General features: G+C 40.4%; 2 protein-coding genes across 2 annotated transcripts; one reads left to right on the top strand and one right to left on the bottom strand.

The window, feature by feature from the left end:
* Window positions 1-156: 156 nt before the first annotated feature.
* Window positions 157-7,559, top strand: LOC103480430 (claudin domain-containing protein 1). Its single transcript, XM_008435366.3, has 4 exons — window positions 157-920; window positions 2,395-2,502; window positions 2,628-2,765; window positions 4,185-7,559. The coding sequence occupies exons 1-4, from the start codon at window positions 629-631 to the stop codon at window positions 4,403-4,405; spliced, it is 759 nt and encodes a 252-aa protein (XP_008433588.2). The 5' UTR covers window positions 157-628; the 3' UTR covers window positions 4,406-7,559.
* LOC103480428 (N-acyl-aromatic-L-amino acid amidohydrolase (carboxylate-forming) B-like) lies at window positions 7,545-14,821 on the bottom strand. Its single transcript, XM_008435364.2, has 7 exons — window positions 14,124-14,821; window positions 13,716-13,957; window positions 12,820-13,015; window positions 11,616-11,709; window positions 11,422-11,529; window positions 9,344-9,456; window positions 7,545-7,797 (listed from the first exon to the last, which is right to left on the bottom strand). The coding sequence occupies exons 2-7, from the start codon at window positions 13,955-13,957 to the stop codon at window positions 7,552-7,554; spliced, it is 999 nt and encodes a 332-aa protein (XP_008433586.2). The 5' UTR covers window positions 14,124-14,821; the 3' UTR covers window positions 7,545-7,551.
* Between the last annotated feature and the right edge of the window lie 393 nt (window positions 14,822-15,214).

Raw genomic sequence — 15,214 nt, 5'->3', positions numbered from 1 at the left:
GTTCATTGAAAATTAAAACAGTTAAAAAATGAAAGTAATAACTGGATTCTGTGGGAAGTGGGAATTTATCCGTTTGTGGCGATCTGGTAAAAACAGATCGCCAGGGATTTTATTTTGGTATTGCCGCTGCATATACAATGAAAGGTTAACCGGAAGAGGAAAACGCAGAAATTATAGTGTGGACCCATCATCCTGGGTGCACCGAGCATCCTAAAAACAAACTCCTCGTGAAATCTGCCTTTATTATTATTATTATTTTTTTGGGGGGGGTATAACGCATTTTATTACTGAGGACTTATTCGCTGCTTCCGCTGAGGAGGGATCTGCTGTTGTTGCGGACTGTAGCTGCAGCAGGCCACCCACCATCTGTGGAAGTGGGACAGCGGAACAGATGGCGTGTCCAAGCCGAGCCGCAGGGCTGTGTCCAGCACCAGAGACGAGGTGCCATCATTAAAATAGCCCGCCTTTACCGTTTGTTTTATTTTTTTGCGCGACTTTCTCCTCCACCATAATCAGCCATGTTGCAGTGATTTGATGCAACCGGAGGACCGAAACGCGTCCCTGTACCGCCTGAGCTGAGACCAACCCCCGCCGACTTAATCCCCCTTTAAGTCCGTCTGGGTGAACAATGGTCGACAACCGCTACGCCACCGCTCTGGTCATCGCCTGCGTGCTGAGCCTCCTGGCCACCGTGTATCTGTCGGTGGCCGTCGGCACGCAGCACTGGTACCAGTACAGCAGCCCCACCGTGCGCGGCGAGGCCAACGTGTCCGAGCTGCGCTCCCTCTACGACGAGTTCATGACCGGGGAGTTCGACGAGAAGACCTACAGCGACACGCTGTTCCGCCTCAACGGGACCGTGGGGCTGTGGTGGCGGTGCGTGCTCGTCCCACCCGCTGCTCACTGGAACAGGGAGCCAGGTATGTGGCTGTGACCCTCCCACCCAGTAGCCCCAGTGTCCAGAGGCACACCTGCAGACATACCAGCTGCGCACCTTTCACCTGTCGCCGCAGGTGTGACTCACATCATCTGTTCTAACGAACTGAATTGCATGTGCCAAAAACCATGAGTCACTGCAGCTTGATGAAGGTTAGATGGGGTTAGGCCACATTCATTTCGTTTCAGTATCAGTTGTATTTTTTCCAAACTCTTTTAACAGGTGCCAGTTTTATTTGTTTTGTTTTTATTACACAACCGCTACGCCACTGCTGCGGTCATCGCCTGCGTGCCGAGCATCCTGGCCACCGTGTATCTGTGGGCACGCAGCACTGGTGCTGTTTCAGTAATAAGAGAAAGATGAATCTTTGTCTTTAAGTTTCTTTATTCAAAGGCAAAAGCGTTCGAAGACCCGTCTCACTGAGCGCAGTCAGGAGAAGAGGCCTGAACAGCACACATCACATCGTTATATAGTCACAGCCAGGCAAAGACCCATCAAGGTCTGACCTTATCTCTACTACCAGATGGACCACAGAGACAATCCTGACCCCGACCTCATGAGCCGTCCCTCACCTCTTGGAGATGATTTTATGGCAGGAAAGAGAACTGATAAGGATGTCAAGAGAAACCTCTAATTCTTCTTTGTCAGATACTCATGGGTTCAGGTCAAACAGGGTACAACCTACATTCTACATACATCAGTCCTTTAAGACAATCACCAGCTTAAGCGTTTTACCCAAGATGTCTTCAGGTCTCTTCTGCTATCACAGCTGTGGAAACATCTAAACATTACCTGGAAACTTCTTTAATGGAAAAACACATCTTACAGAAATACAAAACACAGCAGATATAATCAGTAAATAAATGATAAAAAAGTATCCATCAGTTCCATCAAAGATGAAATAAGGCTAAAAACGAAATTTTCTATTATAGCTCCAATTGTTACCCTACTAGAAAAGCATTAAGTATCAAATAGTTACAAAATACCAGACCAGACTCAAAAGCCACAATATGTGCATGTATAAGAGTTTTGGAATAAAAATATTCATCACAAACTACAGTTAAAAATCAAAATTTACCATTAATCAAATCTATGGCTCATGGTAAAGTGTAGTGATGTGCAATTAAGTTAATTTGCAAAGCGAAAGGCAGCAGCATACCTGTGGAGGCGAGCAGAGTTGGCAACGGTACATACCATTGGTGGATGAGCTATGAATAACTCAATAGAACTTAATTAACATCTGTAATGGAATCTCCCAACATGGCTGCAGTTTGTGTTTTCTCATTTATGACAGTTATTCCACTGATTTGACTGATTGATGGACAGATGCGTCATTTGTTTGCGACATTGTTGCATTTTTACACACCACGCCCAGTTTTGCAACAGTTTTTGCTAACTGAATTGTCTGACTTGTACTCAAAGTGAACAACTAAATCCATGGCGACTGCCTCTTTCAGATGCGAAGATGCTGCTGGAGTGTCGAAACTTCACTCTGCCGGAGCAGTTCACCCCTAAATACAAAGAGCCAGGGAACCACAACAGCGGAGAGGACATGCTCCGCACCTGTACGTTCAGAAGACACACACATAATAAAAATCACCCCGTTACATGACCGAAATGTGCATGACAATGAACATGTGCTTCTTTGTCAGTGTGGTTTATCAGTGACATTTTATCTCCTATAAAAAAGATTTGTGGAGGTGCCAATTTCTGCTGCCACTGGCGTCTCTGGGGCTGGTAGTGCTGGCGGGCCTGATTGGGTTTTGCGCCTGCCTTTGCAGAAGCCTCACTCCCACATTGGGCATCGGAGTTCTTCATCTCTTGGCTGGTAAGACCTGTTTCTCTGCATCTCAAGGCAGCAAACATTGCAGTCAGCAATTTACCACTCTAATTAAGATGTCAGCACAGACTATTCAAAGGGTGACCTACACATCAATGTTTTCTACTGACAATGTGCCAGGATGTACAGTACTGTAAAAAAGAAACTAATTAAAACATTTCTGCTTTAATTCACTTCCATGTAACCAAACCTTCTGGTACAGAGTTCTGAAGATCTCTTAAGGGTTTTTCATTGGGTTAGGATGTAGAATTGTGGCTCTCATGTACTTACAGTATATAGTTAACTTTTCTTGTACAAGCTTAGACATCAGTTTTGCTTGGGACTCAAAATGTATTAACAAAGTATATCCCCACACAAGTACACCACTGCCACCCTATATGGACCAACTCAAATCAACCTATAAACGTTTTTCTGATCCGTCACTGTCCAGTTTTGATGAGCCTGTGTGAATTGTACGTTTAGTTTTCCTAGTTTTAGCCCTCAGGATTGGCATCTGGTGGGCTCTCCTGCTGGCCCATCGGCTCACAGTTAGCATTCTGAGAATGTGTTCTCCATACATTGGAGCTAGAGAGTTTCATTTGAGCTTCTGCTGCCTGTCTCTCATCTTAAGCTAACTTTTCTGTACTCCTTTGACATCTACAAGGCGTCTAAGGCCATAAAAAATGTTTCTCACTAATCATCTGTATTTCGGTCCATTTCCTCCCCTCAGTGGGCGTAAATATTCCTCTGAGAAAGTAGGACCTACATGCAAAGACACTTCAATCCAATTTATTCCAGATTATAACACTTAGTTTGAACTTCAACGGTTTATCTTCACCTCATATAAATGCCTAATTCATTAAGTTTCAGGCCCTTTGACTAATTCACTAGTTTTATAATAACCAATTAGAAATGTGTATCTAATAAGGTGGCCAGACAAAGAAATGGAAAACATCTAAGTAAGCGCAAAGGAGCGTAAAACTGAGTAATTCATTGATTGGCTACAGTAAAATGTTGTGGTTTGGTAGTTTTATTTGGTGAGCAACATTGCAGTTCTCATAAGAGCCTCTTCAGACTTTCATCTAGGAAGTGACCTATTCCCTATATGAAGTCTAGTGCTTGTACAGCCTTTCCATTTCTGTACAAGCATAAATATAATGCAACATCATCGGTTGGAGCATGACTGACTGATTTGAGTTCAGTCACAGACGGTGAAATACCGTGGAGTCGTCTTGACAAAGAACCGTACAAAAAGCAACCCCAGAAAACAGGATCGTTGAGACAAACGCAAACAGTTTTTCCCCCGTACGTCAATTTGTATTGTCACGTTTCGGTTAACCGCTGCATAATTTTCTCAGGATTCATGTCAGAAACCGGATTAGCAAAGCAAACTCTTGACGGGTGTCTGTGTCGTCGTGCATTTTCCAGGTCTGTGCACCCTGGCCACAGTGTGCTGCTACCTGGCTGGGATGGACCTGCTCCACAGGGTGTCGATGCTTCCCGACAAGGTGGACGGCTCCCTCGGTTGGTCCCTTTACCTGGCCCTCATCTCCTCGCCCCTGCACATGATGGCTGCCGCGCTGCTGGTGTGGGCGGCGCGCAGTCACAGCCAGAACTACTACCGCATGACTGCCTACCGGGTGGCGTGAATATGTGGTTTTTATCCCACCTTATCTTTTAAAGGCTTGAGTAAAAACCCTACAGTATGCTGCTGCATTCATTTTTATTTTTCTATAGGGCTGCTGATGTGAAAAGATAAGTTGAGTGTAGCACCAAGTCCAGGTAAGAAATACAGAAAATTAGCTGATTTTTAAAAAATTTTGATTTGTTGGTAAAACCTCGAAATCAACAATATTAAAAAAATACCTGCCTGGATCTCTGGTTAAGCTTTAATATAATTTACTTCCACAGGAGTAAAAACAAGGTCTCCTCAACGCTTTTAAAAGTGACACCTTTTCTTTTATGTCTTCTGAAAAGCGACGACGCCAAATTCCACAAGTGTAGTTCACTGGTTTGCTACAGTCAGGCTATAGCAAAGCAAGGTGGAGGTTTGCTATGCTGCGGTTTGGCTGTGTGTCACAGCCAAACCGCAGTGTGTCACTTAATCTGCTGAAAAAATAATGAAGATCAAAAACATGTTAGACCCAAGTGCACCACCCAGCGCCATGTGAAATTAGGTCATGGGAGGAGGTTTCTGGGACATACGCCCTCCAAAACAAAGGCACGAAATAAATTATTTTTTTAAAGTTGGCATGCAAATTGTCCTGACCTAAATACCTTTAACATTTTAAGTTATTAAATAATCCATGTCACCACAAGACATTAAACATCCTCATACCCGATAGAGGAAGAGTGCCAAAAAATCAGGACATGGATGCCAGATTCAGGTTGTTCTTGTTGAGGACGTTTACGTGCTCCGTCTTCAGTCTTGGATTATTTCGGTTGTTGCTTTTGATCTTCAAATCAATTTATATTTATATTGCAGCAATTTACAACAATTATCATCTCAAAGCCCTTTATGCCGATCCAATTTCTAAGCAAAAATCGTAGTTATAATGGATTGCACTCGGGTTCAGTTTATAACGCTAATTGGCAAAATGTTGAGAAATCACAAATGATTGCTTTAAGTCACTGACTTTGCAGCAATCCCTCCTCCAGGGCAAGAAAGTGGGACATTGACTTTTACTTTGCAGCAATCCCTCGTATTGAGCAAGAAATTTGCTGAAGTGGAAAAGAACAGGCAGCCCCAACCACTAGCAGCAGCAAAGTGAAGCCATCGTGTGGCTTAAATTATAAAGTGAAAATTCATCTGCGTGTTTTAGTCATTTGGTTGAGATACAGAGAAGGATTCAACCTTCATGCAGCTTCTTTCAAGTCCTTTTGACACTTAAGTATTTTGTAAGCCAGCTGCTTCCTTCCGTGTGATCTTTGTACGGTGTTGATGGACGCTGCACGCCTCCAACGATCCTCATCTGATGAGGATCTGAGCAGAATGCTGTCTGTTCACTTCTCAGAGCCAAGTAGTGTTAACAATTTCAGGAAACAGACGCAAATTAAGATCCAGTCATCCATCTGAGCAGGTGCGCTTTAAATTGCTTTGTGTTTTTTTTTTTTTCTTTGTATAAATATTGTACATATCAAACAGGTTAAGGTGAATTTTAGAAGTGAATCAAAGAGGATTTTAAAGCTTTGAAAAATATCTAGCAGGAGGTTTTGGTCAGAAGTTTTACGTGCAGCACACTCCTTGCCATGAATGTCGTTTTGGGATTTAACGGTTAATTTAACAGTTTTTCTTGTTTCCAAGTTGGAATGATTACACAAAAAAGAATGTCAATAAGTAAAAACAAGAATTGGAAGCTCAGGTTTGAAATTATTGTGAATTTTTCTGTAATCCACCCATGGGGAAAAAAAGTACGCTCACAGTCTAAAACGTATACTATCCCCTGGAATATTTGGTAAAAGGTCACCTGGCAGATTGACCTTTAACCTTACACTTTTTGAAGTCATCACCTCCACCATATTCCAAGCTTTTAGGCGCAGCGCACAAATTTTCAGTCAAGCTGAGGAAGGCCTTCTACGTAGCTTTATGCTACCCAGTCTTGAAGGCTGCACAAAGCTTGTGGTTGATGTTCAGCTATCGAAGCAACATGCAAGCAAATGAATGTTTATTTTTAAGGCGATTTTTAAAATGTATTAAAGTCAATACAGTTCAGTCTTTTCAATCTGGAACCCAAGATTAATAAGGCTATAACGACTTCTTTAAAATCCGATTCAAAACGGATTTTATGTACGTCAGTATAGTGTTTTAGCGGTATGTTCTTAAGAGAGAAAAAAAAAAACAAAAGGTCATGAACTCTGAAGCGTATTCACATAATTTCTGCTATTTCACAATTGCTCCTGTGATCTCATTCAAAGTTACAGTGAAGAATGACAATTCAGTGGCTGTCTCAGAGTTATGAGACCACACCTGTTTGACAGACACACCTTATGTACTGAATGTTTCAAGCGAAACACAAAAACATTCGTGTTATCTTCTTCAGAGGCTTTTGACGCAGAATGCTTTGTCACTGAGAAGTGAAAGATTATTACTGCATCCATGTCAGTCCTGACCAAATGTCCACATTGATGGCTTTCTGTTTGTTATTTAACTGGTTTATTTATTTTTTATATATACAAAGTATGTCGTTTTGTTACTTTTCATGCACATTTGATCGGATTTTGTAGGGGGAAACTTTTCATTTGTGTCATTTAAAACCTTCTGTTTTGTCCATCTGGCTATTTTTGTGGTTTCGTTTCCTGCTTTGTGTTTGATGTTTCTTTGATCGCTAAAAATCGCTGCTGTGAACAGAAAGTCATCAGAAATAAGGGAGAGTATGTCCACCCCTTATTAATTATGAATGTACTTTAAGGCCATATGTGGAAAAACTGCTGAATTTGTTCTGCAATTTTACATTACTTTAATCATATCCTGAATATTCATGTAATTTTACATTGATAGATAAATATAAATATATATTTGGAGGAAATAGACACATTTGCTGGATGGGAACAGATGAGCATCGTTTTCCAAAGTTTCCTGACATTTCCGAATGGTTTGATAAACGTTCTGCTGAGTTGGATTGTATTTTACTCATCCAAACATCAAACACAAACGGCTCTTCTATCCCTGAATGATTTGTTGAAACATGTTTGTGAACCTAAAGTGAAACTGTTACTAGGTGTGTAAATATGTGTGCGCATATGCAAGGCTTGTACGTGTTGTCATTTCGATAAAAAAATAAAATAAAATAAATCTTCACTCTTCTTCCTCTGATGCAAAACTTTCCTCGCTCGCTCGCTCTTCCTCGTCCGTTTGCACACGGATAGAAGGGACGGTCACACGCCTCTTCCTGGCCAGGGACAGCGCGATGCCTTTCTCGTAGTAGGCGCATTCGTTGATGAAGAAAGCGTAGAGCGCTTCGTCGCCCTGGTATTTCAATGTTTCTCCTGAGAACGTCTGGAAGAGGGGCTCTCCGGGGCGGAGCAGGCAAAAGTCTCGGTCCTGTGAGAGAAAGCACTTTGAGGTTTTAAAACCGGAGTAAAGTGAAACCAAACATGAAAATGGAAATGTTTAAAGCTGAAAACAGTCGAAGCGTGCCGGTGAAGTATGAAAATGTCAACTGGAACATTTTCATACTTGGGTTAAATAAATTAACCCATATTTCCTGAAACAAATTCCTGGTTTTGTTGCAACAGCAAAACGTGACATAAAATCATGTAGAAAAACCCAACCTTTAATTGAGAGACATTTAGTCAGCAGTTGGAAAATCAAAAGCAAAGAACTGTTACACAATCCAATGACTAGAAATTTTCATTTCTGGAAGTTAAAATTTGGCAGAAACTTTTAAAAAATAATCTATGAACTGGTGCAGGAATGTGATGTGTCACAAAACGGTAATTTCTTCTTAAAATGGGAAAGACAAGAGCACATGTCATTCAGGTGAAGCAGCTGTGTGCTGAGCCTAAAAACTCAGCCATTTTCTACAAAAATAAAAATCTTTGTCTTTTTACAGACAAAGTAATATCACTTCATGTACTAAGTGAATCCAACAGCATAAACATTTATTTAGGTTGTTACATTGAGCTAGAGGTCTGAGTTGAGACTAATCTCAACCGAAACATGGTGACAATTTAAAGTTGGACACGTATTTTGAAAGAGAATAAAAGTTGCTAAACCTTAATTTAAAGCCTGCATCATGTTCAGAAATGTTAGTAGAGTTAAATCACGTTTTTATTTCATTTTTGTCAACCAACAGTTGTTTTTATGAGAAATGCTTTCACTCAGTCAGGCAGAGGCTGAACTTTCACTCATCACGTCTGCATCAATATTAGGCTTCATACGTTATATGAAAGCAATTAAATGTTTTTAATGTTGATGTTTTCCATTCTCGTTGCTTTTATACGTGAAGCTACCGAGATTTTATTAAATTTACAATAGAAGTTAACATTTCTCAAATTGCAGTTTTGCAAGCTCTTGCTTGCTTTTCTTTGGTTTAGCAAATTATTTCAAATAATTTATGAATCTTTGCTTGTTTTGTATTTAAAATAAACAATAACTTTTCTTGAATTTGCCAAATTTTTAAATCATGCTGAGTAATATTTAACTTTTTTTTTTTTTTGCTTCATGACACCTAGAATAAATAAGAAACTGGGACAAATGTCACTCTGGATACTTGAACGTGTTGTAAGCTCACTATGTAAACTAGAATCGATCAATAAAACATACTAATGCAATCACTTCATTGAAGCCATAAACATGTTTGTGAAGGAGATGGTTTATTTGCTACACTAACTAGCTCCTTCACAAGTAATAAGGTAGTTTTTAATTGAATTGCCTCATGAGCTGGGCCTCTGCAGCTCGTCAAACATTTATTATCTAATGACCTCTTAATGATAGTTATTTACCTCATTCGTTGCTTCATTGTTTATATCCCAACGCTTACTAAGAATTTTATGTCTGGTTTTATGGTTTTATCTCCAGGATAACTGGAAATGAGAGATTAATCGTTTGCATCAATTTGAATCTGGATGCTCAGAGAAGGCTGTACCTGGAGGCGTGGATGGATGGCTGCCGTAATGTTGCGAGTCTCGCCGTCTCTGGGATAATCTAAGTTTTTAACCATGGTGAACACGTCGACTGGTCCTCCCTCAAACACACAACCTGAAGATACAAGCAGGACAAAAAAACAAAACAGTTTAAATCACATGGAAGCTTTTAAAACAAACACGAGGTGCCGTTTTTGAACAAAAACACTTAATTTTGATATTAAGCTAGAAATTTTCTGAGGAAATTTAAATGGTGCCCGTCGGTTGGAACACAGCGTTCTCTTGCTAAAAATTAGCATCAATGCTAAAGTAAGCTACAATGTATTCAATAGAATGTGGAGAGTCACAAGCATGTTGAGTAACATGGACTTACTCCATTCAGTGAGTTAAATTAGTGTATAAGCTAAAATTAGCCAAAATGTTAACGTTAGCTTAAATGCTGCCAGTGGCATGTGAGGTATAACTAGCATGATGTCTTACATTGACCTCCTCCATTCAGCGTGCTAAATATGGCTAATAAACAAATTGCTAAAAAGTTTATTTTAAGGAGGTTACTGATAATGTGGACAGTAGCTACATTAGCAATGTCTGTGCTAATGTTAATGCACCGCCATCTGATTTTTACTTTCGGAAAACTAAAAATTTGATGTTTACTTCGTGGCACTTCGTTACCAGAAAACGCGCTCGTCTCTTAGCAACAGATTAACAACAAATATTGTTATTGTTCAAAAAACAAAAAGACTTTCTGCTCTTTTGAAATACTACTTATATTACTCTACTTACTACTTTACAATAATTGTGCAGTTGGTGAATTTTTCAGAAAACTGAAAATGTTTGTTTTTTTGTCATTGGTGTAAATAAATTATAAAATAGATATTCAACTCAAAAGAAAAAATCTGATTTATACTTCGCGGTAGTTCGTTACCAGAAAAAAACGCTAATCTTTTAGCACAAAATTAATTAAAGTTTATAAAATATAAGCTCTTTTGAAATACTGCTTATCTGCTTAGACACAAGAAATTTACAGCTGATAAATTTTGCAAATAAAAATCAGATGTTTACTTTGTGGCACTTGGTTACCAGGAAACTCGCTCATCTCTTAGCAACAGATTAACAACAAATACTGTTATCGCTCAAAAAATATAATATTTCTCTTCTGCTCTTTTGAAATACTAAAGAAATGTGCAGTTGGTGAATTTGGCAGGAAAGTAAAAAAAAAATTTTTTTCTGTCATTGATGGGACATAGGCCTATATCATAAAACAGACATTCAACACAAAAGTAAAAATCTGATTTATACTTTGTGGCTGTTCGTTACCAGAAAGAAAACAATCTCTTGACACCGAATTAATAACAAGTAACATAATTGTTTATAAAACACAAGCTCTTTTGAAATACTGCTTAGACACATGAAATTTATAGTTCACAAATTTTGCAAAAGTAAAAATCAGATGTTTAAGTCGTGGTACCTGGTTACCAGAAAACTCGCTCATCTCTTAGCAACAGATTAACAACAAATATTGTTATTGCTCAAAAAACATAAGATTTCTCTTCTGCTCTTTTGAAATACTAATTAACAAGAATTGTGCTGTTGGTGAATTTGGCAGGAAAGTGAAAATGTTTTGTTTTTTTGTCATTGGTGTAAGTAAATTATAAAACAGACATTCAATACAAAAAAAAGACAATATGATTTATACTTCGTGGCAGTTCGTTCCCAGAAACAAACACTAATCTTTTAACAACAAATTAGTTGTTTAGACCAATGAAATTTACAGTTGATATATTTTCTGAAAGTAAAAATCAGATGTTTACTTCGTGGCGCTTGGTCACCAGAAAACTCGCTCATCTCTTAGCAACAGATTAACAACAAAATATATTATAAAACAGATACTCTGCTGCAACAGGACTCCATGCAGCCTCTGGTCTCTCTATTATGCTTTGTTACTCTGTATGTCGAGTGAGCATCTAGTAATTAGTACTATTTAACTTTTCTTACCGATACTGCTTAATGGAGTACAATGTTGGGGTACTCTACCCACCTCCGCATACAGGTAACTGAGCCATGCTCACATTGGACTCACCTGAGTTAAAACAGCTGACCCAATCCCGCATGTGCTGCACGCCTTCTTTCATTGCTGTGTAAATGTTTGACTTGACACACCCATGAGGCTGAGGACCAATCTCCATGGCTACGCAAAGCAGGATTTACATGAAAATATCCTTTCAGTGGGATCAGATGCATTTATGTTAAAAACAGCAAAAGACAAAAACTCACCAAAGCCGTGTTTCCCAATGGAGTCGAGGGAATACGACTCTTTAGTGGAGACGTCAAAATGGATGAATCTCATTGGCGTATCCGGCATCTGCTTCTGACAGGAAGTAAGAATAAACCCAAAGTTATTACAAACAAACGATTTTCATGGAAATGGTTGTTCAAGTTTTCTGGAGCTTGTGTCTGTCCACTGGGATCATTTTGCGAATCTGATCCGATCTATCTAGGAATCATCACCCAGGCGTAAAAATATTGAAAAACTTGAGGCATGAACCAGAGTTGAGTGTACTCCTATCAGATAATGTAACAAAGAACCGGTTTGGAATTAATCTTTCTGCCCAATTACCGTCAGTCTGTCACAAAGGTACAATTTGTTCTTGTTTCTTCGGTTTCAAAGCAACTATGCACAACTGGCTTACAGAAAATACTGGTATCACTTGAACATTTACACACTTACTCTACAAACAACGTGACAAGCGCATTACAAAGAGAAACATCCAAGAGGTAATCCTCGAGAAGCTGCATGTGACAAATATTATTGTCACATTCTCTCAAGTGCACATCTCCAGCTGGCTCAGCTGCCTTCCTCTCCTGCAATTGGCCATGCAGCTTCTTGGCTGAAATAAATGGTTTTGTTATCTTTCATACATCACTGTTCTTATCCTCATCAGAAAACAAAGAAAAAAAACCCTCTGCTTTCAGAGTCCATGGAGCAAATCTACGCATACCTCCACTAGAGCACTTGAGTGCAGCCACTTTGGAAACTGTGACAGGTATTGACATTAGTAAGACCATTTCCAAAGAGATATTCGGGTAAAAACATCCTTAAAATGATGTTGTGTGTTGAGAAAAAAAAAAACAAAGCACAGGTTTAGGAAGAGCTGCAGAAGACGATTTAACTTTGGCTGATTTATGTCTCGGGTTTGCAACAAATTTTGTCCCATTTTTTTAAGACCTTCAGATACTGTTCATCTACTGTAGACAGTTTTTATTTCAGCTTGATGTGGTCTCTTTACACTTTGTCCACAGTTCTTACATTTTAAACAGACATGGTCAGGTCATGGCCAGGTGCTACGCAGAAAAACATTGAAACTACTTAAGATCTCTATTAAACGTTACAAGGCAGTCAGGACGCTCTCTGCCAGATCTCGACTAACACGTCCACTACTTCTACTCAGGTTGCCACTGAAAACTTAAAAGCATTTACCTGCAAGTGTCTGAATATGTGAAGACAGACCCAGTCACAGTCAGAATAAGCGATGAAGCACAGGCCCATGTTGGCGGTGGTGTTGTGGAGGTCACAGATGAGATCCACTGCCGCCCGGCTGCCTTTGGGACCGAGCAGGGTGTTCAGTTCACGGGCCCGGATGATCTCATAGGGGGCCCCATCTGATGCGGGGCCACTAGGACACAAACACTTTAGCCAATGGAGTGCTGTACTAACTTAATATATGATTTCATTTATTAAGGTTAAGGTGGAATCCAAATCAATCTGCTCACAGGTAAAAAAAAAAAAAAAGTAATTCCCTCTGAAATCTAATAACTGGTTGTTTCAACAAAGAAAACATTATTCTCTGCATAATTGTTTTTAATTCATCCATACTGGGGAGTTTTCTAACATACAAGCAAATGGCCTGTTCAAGGTCATGTCACATAATCGTAGTTTTTATGTTTGAGCCGTTCAGAGGTCGGCTTGTTTAGGGCATTTCGAATCGTTTCTCTTGCAGCAGGACCAAACTGAGGTTGAGCTTATCGCCTTAAACTGGTGCCTGGACTTTCTGTTTTGGGATTTCCCAATAAAAAGCCAAATTTATGGTTCTGCCAGTCTTGGCTTAGGCTGGTACCTCTGACACCCAACCAGAGATAAACAGAAGACAATGGATGAAAGGATAAATCTGTTCAGTCACAGTTTAACAAAAGGGTCAATTGCATCTTTTCACATTGACCCAAGCCAGTTTGAAGAACTTTTTCCCTCAACACAGTAAAAACTCAGTTTTGAACCTGCAGAGCTCCTCTGTGTGATATTTGAACTAGTTTGATGACCTGAAACATTGTGACTGTGACACAAGCGGATGGTTTTCTGCAACAAAAGCAGTGCCTCACTTGAGGGTTGCGTGGGTGAAGCAGCGGTTCAGGTCAGTGTCAACGTATCTGGTGCACTGCTGCATGGCCCGAGGGTTGGACAGCACCATCAGCACCGACGCGGGCCCCCCGTCCTCCTTTCTGTTCTCCGGCTTCAACATCTCTCGCACCAAGTACACTCCTGAGAGCTCGTTGCCGTGCGTGCCGCCACAAACTGCGACACGGGACAACCTGGGCAAACGCACCGGCTCATCTACCTGCATCTGACAGAGGAAACCAGAGTTAAAATAAGAGATCGAAGGGTGGCGCTTATGTTCTCATGTTTTATTCAGTGGGCATCGATGCGAAAAAGAAAAGGAAAAGCAGCCAATATGACACTAGGGTTGGACAATTGGTGCAAAACAAAAATATAGATTTGTGGAATCTTACCTTGGTTCTCAGGGCTGACGTTAACTGTGAGCACAAAAATGTCGCCTTTAAACCAAAGTAAACAAAAGTCACCACTGAGATTTACTTTAGCTTAAAGTTTCTTTGGAAAACACAGACATGGCTGAAATAGTGGTAAACTCGATAGGTTATTGACGAAATGAGTGAAAAGGAATCATGCAGCTCATCTTTCTCCACCTACCCCCTTCCTGTTACCTTTCTCTCCCTGCCATTTACCCACTCGCTCACCCTCTCCTGGACCTTTTATGTAGTTTCACTGATTCAGCATTCCCATCCCTCCCTCTCTACAAGGCTGCAGCCGCCCGTCATGGTCTCCATCAGCCTCTCGTCACACTGCACCGCTCTAGGGCAGGCAGGGTGTGTCCCTGACGGTGGAAACAGAGCATCCCTCTCTTCCTCTGGTCGCAAACAAATGAAGAGTTCAAGCCAAACCCCTCCCCTCCTGCCCTCCCCCCCGCTCACCGTTGTCTCTGCGCGCTCCGTGCATGGGATGGTAGGTTCCAGCGGGCTTTTCAGATAAACCTGCCAGCATGACACAGCAAGAGAACAGAGGCGCCTGTGGTGTGTGGAGTGGAAGGAACAGCTCTTCTAGCTGAGAGCAAAGCAGGACGGGTCAACTGGGGATTTGCAGCGTCCGATGCACAACTATTGGTAAAGATGCAGGGAGCAGCTTAAGATAAGTTTGGCTGAAAGACACCAGACATTACAAGACGTTTCAGACAAAGTAAAAGTTGCAACAACTATTAGCACCAGAAGTGATGCAGGTAAATAAAAACCAACACATTAAAAACAAAGTATATATATATATATATATATAGGCCTATATGGTTTTCTGCCCAATAAACGACATATATATATACATACATGTCGTTTACTGTTTTTAAAATCGGGATACTAAAATGTTAAGTCAGCGAGGTCTTGAGTTACAAATATGTGACACAGATGACCATTTTGCTTCAAAATGGGAAAGATGAGAGAAGATGCATTTCTAATATGGGTAAATGTGTCGCTATCTATAGACGGATAACGTTATAACAAAGCATAGAGCAGCATCCCTTGTTCAGTAATTTATT

The sequence above is a fragment of the Poecilia reticulata genome, chromosome 18 (genome assembly GCF_904066995.2).
Source record: "Poecilia reticulata chromosome 18, P_reticulata-male-v2, whole genome shotgun sequence".
In the NCBI taxonomy this organism is placed as follows: Eukaryota; Metazoa; Chordata; class Actinopteri; order Cyprinodontiformes; family Poeciliidae; genus Poecilia; species Poecilia reticulata.
This window is presented reverse-complemented; position numbering and strand designations above follow the sequence as displayed.

Coding starts and splice junctions, on each gene's coding strand:
- LOC103480430 (XM_008435366.3), top strand. CDS start 629: ATGGTCGACAACCGCTACGCCACCGCTCTGGTCATCGCCTGCGTGCTG. Junction 2,503..2,627: donor AGAGGACATGCTCCGCACCT/GTACGTTCAGAA, acceptor CCTATAAAAAAG/ATTTGTGGAGGTGCCAATTT. Junction 2,766..4,184: donor AGTTCTTCATCTCTTGGCTG/GTAAGACCTGTT, acceptor TGCATTTTCCAG/GTCTGTGCACCCTGGCCACA.
- LOC103480428 (XM_008435364.2), bottom strand. CDS start 13,957: ATGCAGGTAGATGAGCCGGTGCGTTTGCCCAGGTTGTCCCGTGTCGCA. Junction 11,530..11,615: donor CATTGGGAAACACGGCTTTG/GTGAGTTTTTGT, acceptor TGCTTTGCGTAG/CCATGGAGATTGGTCCTCAG. Junction 9,457..11,421: donor GGTCAGCTGTTTTAACTCAG/GTGAGTCCAATG, acceptor TTGTATCTTCAG/GTTGTGTGTTTGAGGGAGGA.